This window comes from Monodelphis domestica, chromosome 5 (genome assembly GCF_027887165.1).
Source record: "Monodelphis domestica isolate mMonDom1 chromosome 5, mMonDom1.pri, whole genome shotgun sequence".
In the NCBI taxonomy this organism is placed as follows: Eukaryota; Metazoa; Chordata; class Mammalia; order Didelphimorphia; family Didelphidae; genus Monodelphis; species Monodelphis domestica.
The window spans coordinates 96,475,486-96,496,980 of record NC_077231.1 but is presented as its reverse complement, the minus strand read 5'-3'; the positions used below and the strand labels follow the sequence as shown (position 1 = coordinate 96,496,980).

The 21,495-nt window shown below is 40.9% G+C and overlaps 1 protein-coding gene across 1 annotated transcript in view; it reads left to right on the top strand.

Annotated features, from left to right (window-relative positions):
* The window catches only part of LARGE1 (LARGE xylosyl- and glucuronyltransferase 1), a 612,082-nt gene that overhangs the window by 170,122 nt on the left and 420,465 nt on the right, over window positions 1-21,495 (top strand). The window contains exon 2 of the mRNA XM_001366359.3: window positions 19,086-19,273. Within this exon, the coding sequence (XP_001366396.1) occupies window positions 19,168-19,273 (106 nt within the window). The 5' untranslated portion in view covers window positions 19,086-19,167. The remainder of the gene's footprint in view (window positions 1-19,085; window positions 19,274-21,495) is intronic.

The window sequence follows — 21,495 nt, the reverse complement described above, 5'->3', positions numbered from 1 at the left end:
TCTCTCATCCACTGTACCCCACCCCCCACCTCTGCCTCTCCCCTTGCAATTTTTTGGCATGTGATTCACAAGAGAAGCAGCGATATCCAAAGCTGCCCTCTGTGTCAGATCAGAAAAGCCTGGCTTCGACATCCACCTCTGACCTTGACCTTGGACATCATTTTACCATGCAGTGTTCCAGGCAGCTCTCTTCCACAAACTAAGCTGCAAGGCAGGCGCTCTAATTCTGTTCACCAGGAATTCCCTCAGCCCCTGAAAGAGAAGATTTGGTGTAACAAGTACAGGATGTCCCCAAAGTCTTAGACTAAGATTGCTGGATCAGCCTGTATTAGAATATAACCTCCTTGAGGACAGGCTTTTTCTCATTTGTCTTTGTAACCCCAGAATCTTCAGCCTACTGCCTGGTGCTGAGGACTACTTAATAAATGTTTATGGAGTTAATAAAACTCCTTGTCCTTATTTTTAAGACTGTGTCTCCACTCTGCCTCTGGCCTATCTTCTGAGCCCTATTTATATGAACCCAAGCCTCCAATTAGCCATCTCTGGATGATTGCTTCCCTCCCTGTGCACACCAAGCACATTCTGACTTCTCCATTTGGCTCACAAGTGTGCCCTAAGGACTATGTCCAGTTTCACTGTGTTCCCAGGTGATTCTAATTCATGCTGCTCTTTTCAACTTCTGAACTTATGTCAATGATTATCTTTATCTCCCTGTACTGGCAGGGGCATGACTGCTTGTGGTTATATCCTTGTAGTAATGGACAGTCCAGTACAATCCTAGCTAGAATATATAAATATTTGCTGTTCTGTTATGACAGTTGTGTTTTGATCCTTTGGGACCCCATTTGGAGTTTTCTTCACAAAGACACTAGCGTGGTTGGCCATTTCCTTCTCCCAGCTCATTTTACAGATGAAGAAACTGAGGTAAACATGGTTAAGTGACTTGCCCAGAGTCTTCCTGACTTCAGGCATGGTGCTCTATCCACTGTGCCACCTGGTGTGCTCTCTCTCTGCATCTTCCTTTAACTCTCTTTTCTGTCTGTCTCTCTCTCCCTCTAATTCTCTCTGTCTCTGTCACTTGTCTCTCAATTTCCTCCCCCTCTCCCTCTGTCTTTCTCTTTCTCTCTCTTCTCTTTCTCCCCCCTTCTCTCTCTATGCATATACTATACATTATGTAATATACACATACACTATTTAATTTATACCCAAACATGTACATATTAATGTATATTTCTTTGGATATATATATATTTTTGTATGTATTTGTATATATTTGTGCACATGTCTATATGCATTGTCTCTATAAATGTATATGTGTAAATAGACCTCTATTTCATTTCAGTAGATCTAGAAATAGAAGCTTTGAGGTCATTGAATTCAACCCCAGCATGTTATAAAAAGCAGAGGTCAGGGCCATGAAATGAATCGTCCAAGGTCATGTGAGCTGTCACTGCCTGAGGTGGGATTTGCGTCCAGGTCTTTGGCCTCTCTGGCCAATATTCTTTCCGCTCTACTCCCTTGTTTCTCATTAGTTAGGAATATTTCCTGATTACCTTCCATGTTTTAGGCACTATAGGTTCATGAACAAAAATGAAAATGGTCCCTTCCTCTAAAGAAGCTGCTTTTTTTTCTCACTTATTTTACAATATAGCTTATATTCTATGCTATAGTAGCCTCTAGGTTGTATCTTGAATAAGGCACAATGAACTTGGAGTCAGGAACAGCTAGGTTTGATTTCTGCCCACAACTCTGGCAATGTAGGGAGGAGTCAGCTGGCCTTTATGTACCTTAGTTTCTCATCTAAGGTAAGAATAAGAATGAATCCATCACAAGGTTATATGAAAATCAAATGAAGTAGAGGAGTTGGGACCTGGATTCAAATCTCTCCTTTAATACTTAGGACTAATGTGAACTTGGAGCAGTCACTTAGTTCTCTAGACCTCTGTAAAATAAGATCATCCCTGGCCTCAAAAGCACCTTTCAGCTCTGGACCTCTGATCGACGACCCGTTTGGTCTCTTTCAGCTCTCAATCTGGACTTGTAGAACATTAAGTCGGTCAAGGAGTCCGGAGGAAGCCTTCCCTCTGTGCTGAGCGTTGTTCTCACTGCCAGGGATAGAAAAGTCAGCCTCTTCCCTGTTTATCACCCTTCCCCGGAGAGCCAGGGATGCAGAGAACCTGTGGGGAAAGGACAGGGGGAAGTGCATACAGATATAGCTCTAACGGAAGGAGGAATGAAGTAAGTGTAAAGAGGAGGTCCATGTTGATGCTGGGAGAAACTGCCAGGCTGCCAGCGGCCTGACTCCTTCCTACGTTGGCCTCAGCCCAGTGTGAGCACAAGCTGATGGAGCACATGCATCCAGAAAGTCAGCCTTCCTGTGGATAAGCTTTATTCTGACCTAATAAAAAGGTCCACCCTCCAGACGGATCAATTTGCATTAAAGATCTGTTGGGCAAGACATTCTTCAGAGAGGTTAAATATCCTAAGTGGGGAGTTTGGATTACTCCTTGATTTTTCTCTTTGGCGCCTCTGTCTGCATCCCCCCGGAGGTGGCGTTTAGCTGGGAGCCTATTGACAAGTCTATTAAAGTGGAACACCTGCCCTTATTAAGCAGCCTCCAGACAGCAGAATGTAATAGGAGGGGTGGGGATTAAGAAACCCAGCAGGATCGATGCAATCTACCTTCGAGGAGCCTAGGGAGCGGGCACAGGGCGAGAAGATGAGCCAGGTGCATCCCTGAGACCTGGCACAGGCAAACGTCCTCCTGGAGGACCCTCCCAGGAGCCTGGGGGAGCCTTGAGAAATGGGCAGTGTTGGACCGAATGCCAATCTGATCCTGGCATGCTGAGGCCATGGCCTGCAGCAGAGCCAAGGTCACTTGCCCGATGCCAGCACCCGCAGCGAGTGGTGGAAAGAGAGTTGTCTCTGCGACTCACCACCTATGTGATTTGGGGAAAGACACTGTCCTTGTGCCTTAGTTTCTTCAGCTATAAAATGAGCGGGTTGGTTTAGAATTTTCTGCCAGCTTAAAATCTTTAAAAAAAAATTTTGTCTTCATTTTATTCCAGTCACAATTTTCTGCTTGAGTTTTCCATGGTTCCATGATTCATGTTGTCTCCCTCCTCTCTTCCCTCCCTCCTCCTGGATGACACACCAGTTCAAAATCTTTAAACCTATGACCGGCAGAAAAAGAGGCTGATGACAATCAGACCCGAATCAACGAGCATTTAGGAAGTTCCTACTCTACGGCAGATAGAGTGGTATAAGGAATAGATAGCTGGCTTTAGACCTGGGTTCAAGAATCCTCTTGGACACATACTGAAACTTTTTGTCCCTAGACAAATTACTTAACCCTTCACTTCTTGAGACCACTTTCTAAGACCGAAAATTACATTGAAGGTGTCAGGATTTGGTAGAGGAAATTTCTTCATCCAGAAGTTCCCTAAACCAGTGAATTCACAGATCCAGGCCCCATGTCGTACAACCTCCAAGACCCCTTCTCTAATGCTCTAATTCTGATCAGGCTTAATGAAACATACATGGAAGATTGCCAAGGGTGTTGCTTTTGTCTCCAGAATGCTTAAAAAATAATAGTCAAAATAAAGAAGCTGTGATTTTCTCCCTGTGTGTACTCTTTTCACTAGCATGGGTCAAAATCATTCAGAAACATTCTGGATGGAAAATTCTTTGTGCCTTGGCTAACTTGGTGCTCTTCTTCCACTACATTAATAAAGCTGTAATTGATCACCTATCTCTCTCTACTATTTCAGAGCAAAGACAGCACTGGTCTCAAAAATAACTCTGAGCGTGATCTCCCCCCACCCATTTTTATCGAGTTGTTTTTTTTTAGCCATGTCTGACTCTTTGTGACCCCATTTGGGGTTTTCTTGGTAAAGATACTGGAGTGGTTTGCCCTTTCTTCTCCAAGTCATTTTACAGGTGAGGAAACTGAGGCAAACAAAGGTTAAATGACTTGACCAGGGTCACACAGCTAGTATGTTTCTGAGGCTGGATTTGAACTCAGAGAGATGAGTCTTCGTGACTCCAGGGCTGGTACTCTATGCACTATAACCCCTATCTACTCCCCCCCCCCCTCCATTTTACTCATAAGAAAAGCGAGGCCAAGAAAGGGTAAGTAGATTACTTAAAATCATGTAGTTTGGTATATACAAGTTTCAGGATTATTCCACCTGTCCTCTTGGCTTTGTGTAATTAGACATCCAGTCCAAACTATGTCACAGAACATTCAGGTTTGTGTTAACAATCACTAATAGAAACTGAATTCCAATCTGATTAGTAAATTGTTCCATGCAATATTGCATCAGAGTGGACTAGCCAGCGGTGGGCTGATTGGCATTTGGAGCAGACATTCCCAGGTAGAAAAGGGAGATGTTCCCTGACAGAATGACATGAGGCTGAATTCTATCTCTAGGGTTTCTACCAATTGTACATGTGTCCTGTGTCAGAGAATAGATTGTTTTTTTTGGTGAGGAGGTGGGCTGAGACTTTGAATGTGTGGGGAGGAACAAGAGAATAGCAATTTTAGAAATATTCATTGAGACTCTACACAGAATGTCATAGAAACAGTGTTGACCCTGACACCAAGAGACTGGAATTCACATCTCAGTTCCACCACTGGATTGCTGGGTCAGCTGGGCAGATTCCCAAAACCATTATGCCTCAGTTTCCATATTATAAATATTATAAATATCCCATATTTCCATATTGTATTGGGATCATAGTTACCCTGCCTAAATTCACTTTCAGTTATCATTAAAAAAGTCTGCTCTGTGTCAGATAATGTGATAATCACTAGGGATTAAAGACTATTTTTTAAAAATCTATCTTAAAGGTGCTTGAGTTGTCTTGAGGGAATACACATAGTGATAATGCCCCCCAGGGTTAAAATCAGGTAGTAGGTGTAAAGACCTTACTAAAGGCACAAATCAGGGGGGCAGCGGACTTTGACCAGGAGAAACTTGGATCTTCCCAAGCTAGTTTTTTCAGGATCCATTGTCCCTAAGTCTCCTGCGACCCATTCATCACTGAGTGGTGGGATTCTCAAAATTAAAATTAGATTCTCCAGGGATGAGACTTTAAAGACCATCTTTTCCACCTTCCTCATTTTATAACTAAAGAAATGAGTCCTCTGTTGATTATATGGCTTCTCCAAAGTTGCAGTTGAGGCAAGGATCAGGGTCTAGATTTGAATCCAGTCCTCTGACTGTACTAGGGTGTAGCCAGCAGTAGGGATGCATCCCCTTCCCTGCCCACATATCTTCTGCTGGTACCTTCTTTACTCTGTATCTTTGATGTTACTAGTACCCAGCACTGAATTTCAAGGTGATTCAAATTATTCTCCTAATAGCAACTTTCTGGACCCTAACCTAATTCTCTCTCTTCCTTCCTGCCTTCCTTCCTGCCTTCCTTCCTTCCTGCCTTCCTTCCTGCCTTCCTTCCTTCCTGCCTTCCTTCCTGTCTTCCTTTCTTCCTTCCTGTCTTCCTGTCTTCCTTCCTTCCTGTCTTCCTGTCTTCCTGTCTTCCTTTCTGTCTTTCTTTCTTTCTCTTTCTTTCTTTCTTTCTTTCTTTCTTTCTTTCTTTCTTTCTTTCTTTCTTTCTTTCTTTCTTTCTTTCTTTCTTTCTTTCTTTCTTTCTTTCTTTCTTTCTTTCTTTCTTTCTTTCTTTCTTTCTTTCTTTCTTTCTCTCTCTCTCTCTCTCTCTCTCTCTCTCTTTCTTTCTTTCTTTCTTTCTTTCTTTCTTTCTTTCTTTCTTTCTTTCTTTCTTTCTTTCTTTCTTTCTTTCTTTCTTTCTTTCTTTCTTTCTTTCTTTCTTTCTTCTTTCTTTCTTTCTTTCTTTCTTTCTTTCTTTCTTTCTTTCTTTCTTTCTTTCTTTCTTTCTGTGGGTGTTACCTGATGACCTACATCTTAACCCATCCATTTCTGCACATCCTGGGCAGCTTCTATCCAGGTCCTCTTATCACCTGATAGAGATGTTACTCAGAAAAAAGTGGAAAGTTGTCAGGCCTTCAGGGAACTTCTTTCTTTCTTTCTTTCTTTCTTTCTTTCTTTCTTTCTTTCTTTCTTTCTTTCTTTCTTTCTTTCTTTCTTTCTTTCTTTCTTTCTTTCTTTCTTTCTTTCTTTCTTTCTTTCTTTCTTTCTTTCTTTCTTTCTTTCTTTCTTTCTTTCTTTCTTTCTTTCTTTCTTTCTTTCTTTCTTTCTTTCTTTCTATTTTTTCCCTCTCCTGCTCTTTAACTTGCTGTTTCTAAAAATTACAATTGAGCATAGACTATAGACCTGCACAGTTGCATTAATCACCTTCACTCTGGAATGTGTCTGCACCTTCCCCTCTTCAATTTTCTTCAAGGCCCTGAAGAGAAACTCCTCCATTCCCCTGGTCAGACTTGTCACTGCCCTCATATTACATGGTATTTAGCTAATCTGTTCGAAAGTCACATTCTACCCCAATTCTCTCCATCCCCAACAATATAAGTTCCCTGAAGGCCTGACAACTTTCCACTTTTTTCTGAGTAACATCTCTATCAGGTGATAAGAGGACCTGGATAGAAGCTGCCCAGGATGTGCAGAAATGGATGGGTTAAGATGTAGGTCATCAGGTAACACCCACAGTGACAAGACCATAGATCTATGCCTTATCAGAGGACCAACAGTAAAATTTTGCTCCGAGTTGATTTTAATAATGCTTATTCAATGGAATTGATTAGAAGACTATCACTACTGCCAGATCCAATTCTCCTTTCTACATATCTACTGGAGAAACTGTGCCAGAGCTTAGGTCAGTAATGGAGAGTCTTTGGGGTGGTGATCCACTTGAGTGTATCTTTCCGCTCTTAGCCTAACCATTCAGAAGGAAAGAAACCCTAAGCTGCACATGTGGGAAATCTTTGGGTACCAGACAGGTTTTTCATCTCCTCCTTTTGGTGCTCGAGAGACCCTCATCCAGCTGAGGAAAAGAGGGGTACTAGCATGAGTTGGGTGTTTGCTTTCACTCTTGTGTGGAGGACCATGGAATCTGCATATTTGGAAATGATTTTCAGCTGCACTTGGTGGTGATTATGGGATGTCAGTTCCCAAATCTACTTTCGGTTGATACTTTTATTATGAATTGAGTTTTAAGGAACAAATGTGTTCCCAGAGCAAGGATGTGTGATTTATTCAAAAGTAAAACCCGTGTAGGAATTTCTTACCTGCTGTGTTTAATTTCAGAAGCCAGAGCTGTCATTACAACAAACCCCCTCCTCCCCAGACCCTGTTTTAGCTTTTGCATTTTCATGCCCATTAAATCACTTTCTTCTGAAATTGAATATTTGCAGGTGGGGTGGGACAAGGGAAGGAAGGAGAATTTTAAGACACTTGTGAATGTTGTGTTACCAATATCATCTTTGGCATTTATACCTGCAATTTAGGGTTTGCAAAGCATGTTAATCAATAGTCAGTAAATACTTAAGACCCTACTATGTGCCAGTTACCATTCCTCTAAGTATAGGACACACAAAAAGAACAAGAAAGAGTCCCACCCCTCAATGTACTTATAATCTGCAGGAGGAAAATGATACACAAAAGGACAAAGCAAAGGAAGAAAGAGTATTCAGCTCTGGGATTTGATATTCTTGGAATAAAACCCAAATGGAGGGACAGGTAGATAGCACAGTGGCTAGAGCTCCAGGTCTAGAATCAAAAGGACCTGTGTTCAAATGTGACCTCAAACACTTAAATGTGTGACTCTGGGCAAGTCACTTAACCCCTTTTGCCTAGCCCTTACCACATTTCAGCCTTAGAATCAATACTTAATATCACTTCTAAGATAGACGGTTAAAGGGTTAAGTCTAAACTCTTACCTCTCTTCTTTCTTAGAACTGATCCTAAGAAGGTAAAGGTTTATGAAAACAAAAACATGAGTGGTAATACATTTACAATCCAGACCAAATTGTTTGTCACCTCCAGGAGAAGGGAGCAAGACAACATGAATCCTATAAATTTGGAAAACTAATGAGTAAATTTGTTATTAAAATAAAATATAATGTAAAAATAAAAACAGCAAGTCAAGATGGCGGCTTAGAGAAAGCGAAAATTCAGATCTCTGAAAACCCTTCCCTACGGAACTCAAACTATATGCTCCTAAGGCACCGAAAATCAAAACGAACAACAGCATAGACCCCGGGAATCCTCCTCCTGGACCTGGACCTGGATCAAAAGGTACGGCCTCCCCAAAAGCCAGAACCCGAGATCACTTGGACCTAAGGGGTAGGCAGAAGGAAGGTCCCAGGATCCATCCCCCCAACCCAGAGAGCTGAGTCAAAGGCAGCAGAGGGAACCTCAGAGCCTCAGGGCGGGCTATTCTGAAGGCCTCATCCTGAAAACAACCTGACCCAGTCGAGGGGGCACCCAGACAGCAGGGAAACAGAGAGAGACAGGAGGAGCCTGTAGCCCCCTGACTAGATCCTTCCATCTGAGTCTCACCAAAGGTCCCTGCCTCAGGGCATACACAGTTCAACCCAGAGAAAGCTAATCTTATCAGGAGCCCTCGGAGCTCCTGGAAGCCACGGCCCCTCCCCCCTCAGAGTGCTGGCTCTCCTGGCCAGCTAAGGCACAGAAACAAACACTCCGTGGAAAGGGCCACGCCAGGCTCAGAGCATGGAAGTAAGGCAACAGAGAAGCATTGGGAGAGAAACGAGGAGGGCAGTAACATGGAAACACCAGCAATTCCTGGCTTCCCCGGGAAGACAGAACAACAACTGCATAGAACAGACAATCTGCCTAGGGCTAAAACCTCTGAACACCAGACGGAGATAAGAAAAGCTAGTCCTCCCCACTCAGATAGAGATGGCAAACTCCACAGAAGCACAAAAGCCCCAAAATTCCAAGAAAAACAAGAAGAAGGGGGCGACTTTGGACACATTTTATGGAGCAAAAATACAAAATACAGAGGAGATAGAAGAGGAAACACAAGCAAATGCTCTGAAACCTTCCAAAGGAAACGGAAACTCTCCACAAACCCATGAAGAATTTGAATCGGAAAGGATCAAAAAGATGGAAGCCTTCTGGGAGGAAAAGTGGGAAATAATGCAAAAGAAATTCACGCATCTACAAAACCAGTGTGACCAAACTGAAAAGGAAAACCAGGCTTTAAAGGTCAGAATTAGGCAACTCGAAGACAACGAGCAGGTAAAAGAGCAAGAATCAATAAAGCAAAGCCAAAAGATCAAGAAATTAGAAGAGAACATAAAATATCTCACTGACAAGGTGACAGACTTGGAAAATAGAGGAAGAAGAGATAATTTAAGAATAATTGGACTTCCAGAAAAGCCAGAAATAAACAGCAAACTCGACATCATAATACAAGATATAATCAAATAAAATTGCCCAGACATTCTAGAACAAGGGGGCAATACAGCCACTGACAGAGCTCACAGAACACCCTCTACACTAAATTCCCAAAAGAGAACTCCCAGGAATGTAATTGCCAAATTCCAAAGCTTTCAAACAAAAGAAAAAATCCTTCAAGAAGCCAGAAAAAGACACTTTAGATATAAAGGAATGCCAATCAGGGTCACACAAGACCTTGCAAGTTCCACTCTGAATGATCGTAAGGCATGGAACATGATTTTCAGAATGGCAAGAGAGCTGGGCCTTCAACCAAGAATCAGCTATCCAGCAAAACTGACTATATACTTCCAAGGGAAAGTATGGGCATTCAACAAAATAGAAGATTTCCAAGTTTTTGCAAAGAAAAGACCAGAGCTTTGTGGAAAGTTCGATATCAAAAAACAAAGAGCATGGAATACCTGAAAAGGTAAATATGAAGGAAAGGGAAAAGGAGAAAAATGTTATCTTTTTCTTTTACTCAAACTCTCTTCTATAAGGATTACATTTATATCAATCTATGTATACTAACATGTGGGGAAAATGTAATGTGTAAATAGGGGGAAAAGAAAGACCAAATAGAATAATCTTTCTCACACAAAGATTCACACGGGAAGGGGAGAGGAAAAAAACTCCTATAAGATGGAGAGGAAGAGAGTTTTTACTTAAACCTTACTCTTAGGGAAATCAACTCTGAGAGGGAAGAACATCCAGATCCATTGGCATCTTGAATTCTATCTTACCTAACAAGGGAAAAGAGAAGGGAAAACCAAGGGGGGGAGGGAGGGGGAAACACCAAAAAGGGAGGGAAGAAGATGAGGGAGGGGGAGGGAACAAAAAGGGAGGGACTAGAAAGGGAAACATATCAAGGGAGGGGACAAGGGGGACTGATTTAAAGTAAATCACTGGACTAAAAGGTAGAACTGAAGAAGAAAGGTTAGAATTAGGGAAGGATATCAAAATGCCAGGGAGTCCACCAGTGACAGTCATAACTTTGAATGTGAATGGGATGAACTCACCCATAAAACGTAGACGAATAGCAGAATGGATTAGAATCCAAAACCCTACCATATGTTGTCTTCAACAAACACACATGAGGCGGGTAGACACCCACAAGGTCAGAATTAAAGGATGGAGTAAGACCTTCTGGGCATCAACTGACAGAAAGAAGGCAGGAGTTGCAATCATGATATCTGATAAAGCCAAAGCAAAAATAGACCTGATCAAAAGGGATAGGGAAGGTAATTATATTTTGTTAAAAGGGACTTTAGATAATGAGGAAATATCACTAATCAACATGTATGCACCAAATAATATAGCACCCAAATTTCTAGTGGAGAAACTAGGAGAATTGAAGGAAGAAATAGACAGTAAAACCATACTAGTGGGAGACTTAAACCAACCATTATCAAATTTAGATAAATCAAATCAAAAAATAAATAAGAAAGAGGTAAAAGAAGTGAATGAAATCTTAGAAAAATTAGAATTAATAGACATATGGAGAAAAATAAATAGGGATAAAAAGGAATACACCTTCTTCTCAGCACCACATGGCACATTCACAAAAATTGACCATACATTAGGTCACAGAAACATGGCACATAAATGCAGAAAAGCAGAAATAATAAATGCAACCTTTTCAGACCACAAGGCAATAAAAATAACAATCAGTAATGGTACATGGAAAACCAAATCAAAAACTAATTGGAAACTAAACAATATGATACTCCAAAATCGTTTAGTTAGAGAAGAAATCATAGAAACAATTAATAATTTCATCGAGGAAAATGACAATGGCGAGACATCCTTTCAAACCTTTTGGGATGCAGCCAAAGAGGTAATCAGAGGTAAATTCATATCCCTGAGTGCATATATTAACAAACTAGGGAGAACAGAGATCAATCAATTGGAAATGCAAATAAAAAAAACTTGAAAGTGACCAAATTAAAAACCCCAACAGAAAACCAAACTAGAAATCCTAAAAATTAAGGGAGAAATTAATAAAATCAAAAGTGATAGAACTATCGATTTAATAAATAAGACAAGAAGCTGGTACTTTGAAAAAACAAACAAAATAGACAAAGTACTGGTCAATCTAATTAAAAAAAGGAAGGAAGAAAAGCAAATTAACAGCATCAAAGATGAAAAGGGGGACATCACCTCTGATGAAGAGGAAATTAAGGCAATCATTAAAAATTACTTTGCCCAATTATATGGCAATAAATACAGCAATCTAGGCGATATGGATATACAAAAATACAAACTGCCTAGACTAACAGAAGAAGAAATAGAATTCTTAAATAATCCCATATCAGAAAATGAAATCCAACAAGCCATCAAAGAACTTCCTAAGAAAAAATCCCCAGGGCCTGATGGATTCAACAGTGAATTCTATCAAACATTCAGAGAACAGTTAATCCCAATACTATACAAACTATTTGACATAATACCAAAGAGGGAGTTCTACCAAACTCCTTTTATGACACAAACATAGTACTGATTCCAAAACCAGGCAGGTCAAAAACAGAGAAAGAAAACTATAGGCCAATCTCCCTAATGAATATAGATGCAAAAATCTTAAATAGGATACTAGCAAAAAGACTCCAGCAAGTGATCAGAAGGGTCATCCACCATGATCAAGTAGGATTTATACCAGGAATGCAGGGCTGGTTCAATATTAGGAAAACCATCCACATAATTGACCACATCAACAAGCAAACCAACAAGAACCACATGATTATCTCAATAGACTCAGAAAAAGCATTTGATAAAATACAACACCCATTCCTATTAAAAACACTAGAAAGCATAGGAATAGGAGGGTCGTTCCTAAAAATAATAAACAGTATATATCTAAATCCATCAACTAATATCATCTGCAATGGGGATAAACTAGATGCATTCCCAATAAGATCAGGAGTAAATCAAGGATGCCCATTATCACCTCTACTATTTGACATTGTACTAGAAACACTAGCAGTAGCAATTAGAGAAGAAAAAGAAATTGAAGGCATCAAAATAGGTGAGAAGACCAAGTTATCACTCTTTGCAGATGACATGATGGTCTACTTAAAGAATCCTAGAGATTCAACCAAAAAGCTAATTGAAATTGCAGGATACAAAATAAACCCAAGTAAGTCATCAGCATTTCTATATATCTCCAACACAGCTCAGCAGCAAAAACCAGAAAGAGAAATCCCGTTCAAAATCACCTTAGACAAAATAAAATACCTAGGAATCTATCTCCCAAGACAAATACAGGATCTATATGAACACAACTACAAAACACTCTCCACACAACTAAAACTAGACTTGAGCAATTGGAAAAATATCAACTGCTCATGGATAGGACGAGCCAATATAATAAAAATGACCATCTTACCCAAACTTATTTATCTATTTAGTGCCATACCCATTGAACTACCAAAAAATTTCTTTACTGATTTAGAAAAAACCATAACAAAGTTCATTTGGAAGAACAAAAGATCAAGGATATCCAGGGAAATAAGAAAAAAAAACACAAATGATGGGGGCCTTGCAGTCCCAGACCTTAAACTATATTACAAAGCAGCAGTCATCAAAACAATTTGGTACTGGCTAAGAAACAGAAAGGAGGATCAGTGGAATAGACTGGGGGCGAGAGACCTCAGCAAGACAGTATACGATAAATCCAAAGATCCCAGCTTTTGGGACAAAAATCCACTATTCGATAAAAACTGCTGGGAAAATTGGAAGACAGTGTGGGAGAGATTGGGAATTGATCAACACCTCACACCCTACACCAAGATAAATTCAAAATCGGTGAATGATTTAAACATAAAGAAGGAAACCAAAAGTAAATTGGGTAAACACATAATAATATACATGTCAGACCTTTGGGAGGGGAAAGACGTTAAAACCAAGCAAGGAATAGAAAGAGTCACAAAATGTAAAATAAATAATTTCGACTACATCAAATTAAAAAGCTTTTGTACAAACAAAACCAATGTAACTAAAATCAGAAGGGAAACAACAAATTGGGGGGAGGAATCCTCATAGAAACCTCTGACAAAGGTTTAATTACTCAAATTTATAAAGAGCTTCATCAATTGTTCAAAAATCCAAGCCATTCTCCAATTGATAAATGGGCAAGGGACATGAATAGGCAGTTTTCAGATAAAGAAATCAAAACTATTAATAAGCACATGAAGAAGTGTTCTAAATCTCTTATAATCAGAGAGATGCAAATCAAAACAACTCTGAGGTATCAACTCACACCTAGCAGATTGGCTAACATGATAGCAAAGGAAAGTAATGAATGCTGGAGGGGATGTGGCAAAGTAGGAACATTAATTCATTGCTGGTGGAGTTGTGAACTGATCCAACCATTCTGGAGGGCAATTTGGAACTATGCCCAAAGGGCGATAAAAGAATGTCTACCCTTTGATCCAGCCATAGGACTGCTGGGTCTGTACCCCAAAGAGATAATGGACAAAAAGACTTGTACAAAAATATTCATAGCTGTGCTCTTTGTGGTGGCCAAAAATTTGAAAACGAGGGGATTCCCTTTGATTGGGTAATGGCTGAACAAATTGTGGTATATGTTGGTGATGGGATACTATTGTGCAAAAAGGAATAATAAAGTGGAGGAATTCCATGGAGACTGGAACGACCTCCAGGAAGTGATGCAGAGCGAGAGGAGCAGAATCAGGAAAACACTGTACACAGAGTCTAATACACTGTGGTATAATCGAACGTAATGGACTTCTCCATTAGTGGCGGTGTAATGTCCCTGAACAATCTGCAGGGATCTAGGAGAAAAAATACTGTTCATAAGCAGAGGACAAACTGTGGGAGTAGAAACACCGAGGAAAAGCAACTGCCTGACTACAGCGGTTGAGGGGACATGACAGAGAAGAGACTCTAAACAAACACTCTAATGCAAATACTAACAACATGACAATGGGTTGGAATCAAGAACACATGTGATACCCAGTGGAATTACACGTCGGCTATGGGGTGTGGGAGGGGAGAAAAAGAAAATGATCTTTGTCTTTAACGAATAATGCTTGGAAATGATCAAATAAAATATTATAAAATTAAAAACAAATAAAAACAAAAACAAAAAACCTCAAATGGAGCAGCTAATGGGAAATGGAGAGCGTTACACATCACTATTTGTAGTATGACACAGAAACATGTTCATTCTCTGAGTATGGGTGTACAGTCTTTACTCTATGTTTGTATGTATGTAGACATGCACCCATATGAATTTATCTTGTTGAATGCAGACGAACCTTGAGCCCCCTCTCTGCCTCTAATTTGTCCTGAGTCTCTGGCAGGTTTGTTCTCCCACAAAAGGCTGAGCTCCCTTTGATTCCGAGGTGGGATAGGGCAGCTGGGGGTGGGAAGGATGCTTTTGGAGAGGGACCAGCTTTGAGGAGCTAACGATCTCCTTGGAGTCTGCCCTGAGCTTTCTGATTTGCTCTGCAAGCTATGTTTTAAGGAAATTGATTAGTTAGAAGGCAACCAGGATGATAAAATGTCTCAATACATATCGTATAATAAGAGCTAATAATAATAGCTAGCATTTTTATAGCACTTTAAAATTTCCAAAGCACTTTATGAATATTGTCTGATCTTTACAACTTTAGAGGCCATCTTTGGCATTTATACCTGGAATTTAGGGTTTGCAAAGCATGTTAATCAATAGTCAATAAATACTTAAGAACCTACTATGTGCCAGGCACTGTTTTTCTAAGTTCAGGAGACTTAGCAATGGTTGAGACAGGATCACACAGCTAGCTATAAGGTTGGATTTGATCTCCGGTCTTCTGGATTCCCAGTCCAGTGCTCTATCTTCTGTATTTTCTTGCTGCTGCAGCTGAGAATCAGATGAAGAAGTTGGGGGCTTTTTAATTTAGAAAAAAAAAAGGCTTGGGAGAAATGGGGTAATTCTTTGCAAGTATTCCAAGGGCTGCCATGTAAAAAAGGAATAGATTTTGTCCTGCTTGTTCTTGGAAGATAGAAAGAGGAAAAATAGGAGGTAGTGGCAAGACCATTTAGAAACTCCTTCCAAATTAGAAAATGTTAGGTTCTAGGTTCATATCTGGCCTCAGGCACTTCCTAGTTGTGTGACCCTGGGCAAGTCACTTAATCCCCCAAACCAATACACAGTAGTGATTCTAAGATGGAAGGTAAGGGTTAAAAAAAAAAGATTTTAAAAATGCCTTCTCATGTAAACTGAACCAAATGGTTAATCCCACTGCCCTTGGATTTCTTTATCTATGGAATGCATGGAGTGACAGGGAGGGAGTTAATTGACCTTGAATTTTCTAACTCTTCGAGCCAATGAGTCTATGATTTCCAAGTTCCCAACTAAGGTTCACATTTAAGAATTCCTTTTCGTTCTCAGTTTCCCATCCGTTAAATGAGAGGGGTTGGTCTAGGTATTCCCCTCCTGTTCTATGATCCTCTGTCTTTTCTGTGACTTTGCTTTGGGTTTCCAGATAGACTTCTCTGTTCTGGGCTATTTTAAGAGGAGAACAAGGACTCATGATGTTTCAGAGACAGAGAAGGTAAATTATCTTAAGATGAAAGATAAAGGGATTTAGGTTAGACTAATAAAAGACTATTCTGTGTACATGGTTATGTAGATATGCAAATGGATTATTGGGGAAGGCTCCAAAATCTCCTCAGGAAGTCTTTAAAGAGTACTTCATGGTTTGGTTCAGTTCATACATTTATAAGACACATTACATACTCTCTGTACACAATAATGGCGATGTAGAGTCGAAAAGGCTGGTGCCCGACCCAAAGTCAGGAAGACTCATCTTTCTGAGTTCAAATCTGGCCTCAGACACTTAGTAGAAGTAGCAGGGCGACCCTGGACAAGTCACTCAACCCTGTTTGTCTCAGTTTCCTCAACCAAGAGATGAAAGGAGATGTGTATCCACCCTTAAGGAACCTACAGCTTAATAGAGGGGATAAGATGTACAGATATAAATATGATGAAAAAGTAATGATAATAATCTTCTCATAGTGGTTTTTTTCCCCAATCCTTACTTTCTGCCTTAGTAACAACTCAAAGACAAAAGAGCAAGGGCTCGGCAAATGGGATGAAGTGACTTGCCCAGGGTTGCACAAGGAGGAAGTGTTTCAGGCCAGGTTTGAATTCAGGTCCTCTTGACTCTGGGTCTGACACTTTATCCCCTGTGCCACCTAGCTGCCTCCTTCTCATAGGGTTTTTTTTTGTTGTTGTTTTATTTTTAATAAACCCTTACCTTCAGTCTTGGAGTCAAAACTGGGTATTGGTTCCAAGGCAGAAGAGTGATAAGGGCTAGGCAATGGGAGTCAAGTGACTTGCCCAGGGTCACACAGCTGGGAAGTATCTGAGGTCACATTTGAAACCACAACCTCCTTTCTCTAGGCCTGGCTCTCAATCCACTGAGCCACCCAGCTGCCCCCCTCATAGGATTTTAAGCTTTACCAAGTGATTTACTGATAACAGTCCTATGTGGTAGGATGTGAATTATTTTTAATTAGAAGCACTATTAGTAATAATTATTATACATTATGAATTATATATTAGAATACATTATCTGGGCATGATATGCATGTTAATAGACTAATAATATATGGCATATTATTATAATTGTTATAAAGTAGTAGAAGTGATAATTAGTGGTCTCTCCTTCCCTAAAGGGCCTCTTTTTTTTTTTTAACCCTTACTTTGTGTCTTAAAAATTGAAATTGAGTATTTCTTCCAGGGCAGAAGAATGGCCAGGGCTAGGCAATGGGAGGGTTAAGTGACTTGCCCAGGGTCACACAGCTCATAAGTATCTGAGGCCAGATTTGAACCTAGGATCTCCCATCTCCAAATTTGTCTCTCTACCCATTGAGCTACGTAACTGCCCCAACCAGAGGTCTTCTCATGTAGGTTGCATGACAGTCAGGATCTCTATCTGGGGATTTTCACTTAAGGTATGAATAGCATCTTGTGATTGCTTAGATTTCTTCTGAGCCTATTTCTATGGTTTTGTATTCAGGATGCAGCAAACATCTAGCCAACCAGTTAACAGGCATTTATCAAGCCCTTCAGGTGCCAGGCACTGTGCTAAGTGCTGAGGAGACAAATGCAAAGAAAATAGTTACCTTTGAGGAATCTGCATCCTAGTGGAGGTGAAAGGAAGTGCCCATGTGGTGTAGGGAGAAGGCAGAGAGCTAGGGATAGGGCTAGTCTGGGGCTCTTGCCCAAAACAGAATTGCAAACAAATTTTTACTGGAAGAAAGGACCTAAAAAGGGGGTGGGGGGGAGGAAGAAGGGGCTTTCCACTAGGGATGTCTGGGAAATGTTCCTTAAAAGGATGTTGCTAACAATATGAATGGAAAGAGTAGAACATGAAAGAGTCCAATGAATGAACTTAGAATCAAAGGATCTAGGTTCAAATCTCATTGGGTAAGTTGTTGAACCTCTCTGTGACTCATTTTCAGCATCTGTAAACCAGAAGTAATTTTTATTTTCTCTACCTATCTCAAAATTTTTGTGAGGAGAATAATATGTAAACCTTAAAGCCCAATATAAATGTGAGTGACCGTTATAGGTAGGGATGAGGAAGGGGGACATTTACAAAAAGCACAAGGTATGGTCCCTGTGGTAGGGCGATGGTGGGAAATATACATCAAGTTTGATTGGAAATTGGAGTAAATAAAGGAGAATTGGACCAAAGGATCCCAGATTTATTTCTGGAAGCTTTTGGGAGAGTATTTAGTATCATTTCCCCTCTTCAAGTTTCCTCTTCACATATACTCGACAGTTGAGTCACAGACTCCCCCAAGATTACACTAGTAGTGAGAGGCAGAGATGGGATCTAAATCCAGATCCTCTGACTTTTGTTGTTGTTTAGTCATCTTCTGTTGTTTTCATTCATTCATTCATTCATTCATTTATTCATTCATTCATTCATTCATTCATTCATTCATCTTCATTTACTTCATCTTCATTCACTCTTCATGATCCTATTTGGGATTTTCTTGGCAAAGATACTGAATTGAACCCCTCATCTGTAAAATCAGGGTTAATAATACTTAGAGCTGTACCTAGGATAGGGCGACTGGCAATTTTCCCTGGTGTGCTAGAATTTATTGCTGGTGACTTTTAAGTGTAAGTGGTAGTAGCAGTGTAGAAAGGGCTGAGCCAAGAATCTGATCAGCCAGAATAAGCCATTAAAATAGGAAGCTTCCAGATGGCGAGTACAATCCTACCATCCCTGTCCCCCAGCAGCTGTATCCCACAGGAGCTTCCCCTCTGCATCCCCCAGCAGTGAATAGACTAAGATATGGCCGAGGTCCTCCCTCCCTGGGCCTCCCATCTGGATGCTTTTCATGCTCTGATGCTGCTCCATTTTGGAACTTGTCCCGCGTGTGCCCAGTGGTTGCTATAGCTTGGCTAGTACTGGTAGCACCCCATGACAGAGTTGTGGCGATCAATACGAGGTAATGGGTATAAAAGGCTTTCTGAGGCTCACAGCCGCGTACAAATGCCAGCCCTTTCCCCGTCCTATCAACGGCTCCTCCTGGGCTCTGAAGGGATGTGGCACATTTGCTGGAAGGCACAGCTAGAAGGGAGCAGGCAGAGAGCAGAGAAACGCCTCTGGGGACGTCTGGACATGGGTTACAGAGTACCATGCCGATGCCTGACCTGTTTCTCCTTTCTCTCCCTTTCAGAAAGTAATATGAGGGACGCTGGGGACTCTACGCTCCCAACATAGGAACGGCGCCGCGGTTAGAGATTGCCACTTCCGAGAGGATGCTGGGCATCTGCAGAGGGAGACGGAAATTCCTGGCTGCCTCTCTGACGGTTCTCTTCATCCCGGCAGTCACCTGGATTTACCTCTTTGCTGGAAGCTTCGAAGGTGAGGGGTGGGAGGAGGAAAGGCCAGGACTCCTGGCTGGAGGGGGATGGGGACAGCGAACAGGAAAAGCACCGCCTCCCCCACAGGCTTTTCTTAGCCTCCATGGGGTCCGAGATGCTGGATTTGATGAGACAACTTTCTTCTCTCCATCACTTTGCCTTCTCTTTAAATCAAGGAAGTCTTATGGCAGCTCTGTTGGCTCTCTTAGTGGGAGAACATCCAATTAGAGGCAAGAAGAACTCAATCTGAATCCTGCCTCAGTCACTTACGATATGAATGGAAACAAGTTGCTGAAACTGTGTCAGCCTGTTTTAGCTGTAAAAGGGGGAAATGGAGATAATAGTATTACTTTAACTGGGTCGTTATGAGGGTAAAAAGAGATAACATATACACATCCATGCATAGATGTGTGTATGAGTGTTTCCTAATATACATGTGTGTTTCCTAAAATATTTTATTCCTTAAACTTTTATTTTATAAAATAATTTATATTCATGAAAATATTATCCTTGTTATTCTGTTGCTGCTGTTGTTTCTAAGCTTATGCTTCTATATACATGTATGTATATGTGCACATATGATAGCAGTTGCACATACATGTATATTTGTGATACACATGTTCTCATACATGGACACCTGTGGAAATCATACCTATACGTGTATATGCATAAATGATTGAAGGAGATAATAGAAGTGGGGAGATTATTAAGGAAGCTTCTTTGTGGATCTGCTCACTGTGTGTGTGTGTGGGGAGAACTGACTACTCCTGGTGTAACTGCCTTATTGGTCTCCCCACCTCTGTTGTCTCCTCTCTTGCCTCTTTCAATCCATCCTTCTGCTTCTACTCAAGTAGTCTTTCTATGCACCTGTGACCCCATTATTCCTCTCCAGAAAAGTCCTTGTTGGTTCACTTTATTGCCTCTAAGTTCAAATGTAAATGCCTTAACCTAGCATCAAGGGCCCTATGTAATTTAGCTCCTACCTACTGAAGACATGTTGTTATTCACTTGTGTCCCATTCATCAGGACACTCTTTGGGGTTTTCTTGGCAAAAATACTGGGATGGTTTACCATTTCTTTCTCCAGCTCATTTGACAAATGAGGAAACTTGAGGCAAAGAGGGTGAAATGACTTGGCCAGGGTCACACAACTACTTCACCATTTCCTTCTCCAGCTTGACAGATGAGGAAACTGAGGCAAATGGAGTAAAGTGACTTGCCAGGGTCATAGAACTAGAATGTGTCCAAGACCAGATTTGGACTCAGGTCTTCCTGATTCCAGGCCCAGTGCTCTAACCATCATGGGGGTACTTGTCACTTTCACAACCTGGCCACCTTCCCCATGCTTGCAAGGGATAGATTACCCCATAGACCACTTTATACTGTTTGACCATCCACCTAAGGGATTGGTGCTAGTAGAGTAATTCACGACTTGGGTGGTCCATCAGGATTATAAATATGGGATGGTGTATTTGTAAAGCTGGTAGGTTACCATCATTTTACAGATGACTATTCTGAGACTTAGACAAGTTAAATGATTTGCCCAGGATCACACACCTAGTCAGTGGCAGAACTAGCATTTGAATTCAGGTCTTTCCTCCCAGTTATACCAGGGATTCTTAATCAGAGATCCACAACCTTTAAAGGTTAGATTTCACAGTGTCTTTAAACTTGGATATGGGACAAATGATGGGGTTTTTGGTGCTAATCTCATATATTTTTAATCCTACATATTTTGTTTCACATTAATGAACATACGATTCTGAGAATGGAACCGTAGGCTTTGCTAGACTGCCAGAATGGGGTCCATGATATGAGGAAAGGCTCTGGACCCATACAGTAAAAGAAGCTGCCTCCCTCTTCTGGTGAAGCAGCTAAAGACTCAGTAGCAAGACTTGGTGTTTATTGGAAGAGGCAGAAGCAAACCACTCCAGGTCCCCTGACTAGTGCTGCCAACTCACTGCATTTCCAAAATGGCCCATGGAGACACTGCCGTTTCTGTAGTTAAACATAACTTCACAATCCATTTATTGACACCCTCGAATTTTCCATTTCAAGGCAGGTGAAGCCATAAATAAGGAGCAAAGAATCTGCCTACATGGAAAGAAATTGAATATGTAGAGCGTGGGGACATTTTTTTTAACAAGTCAGTTTAATTTCATTGGTTCCACCAGAAAGCTGAGTTGAAGCCTACTTCAGAAAGGAAAATACACAACCGAATGCA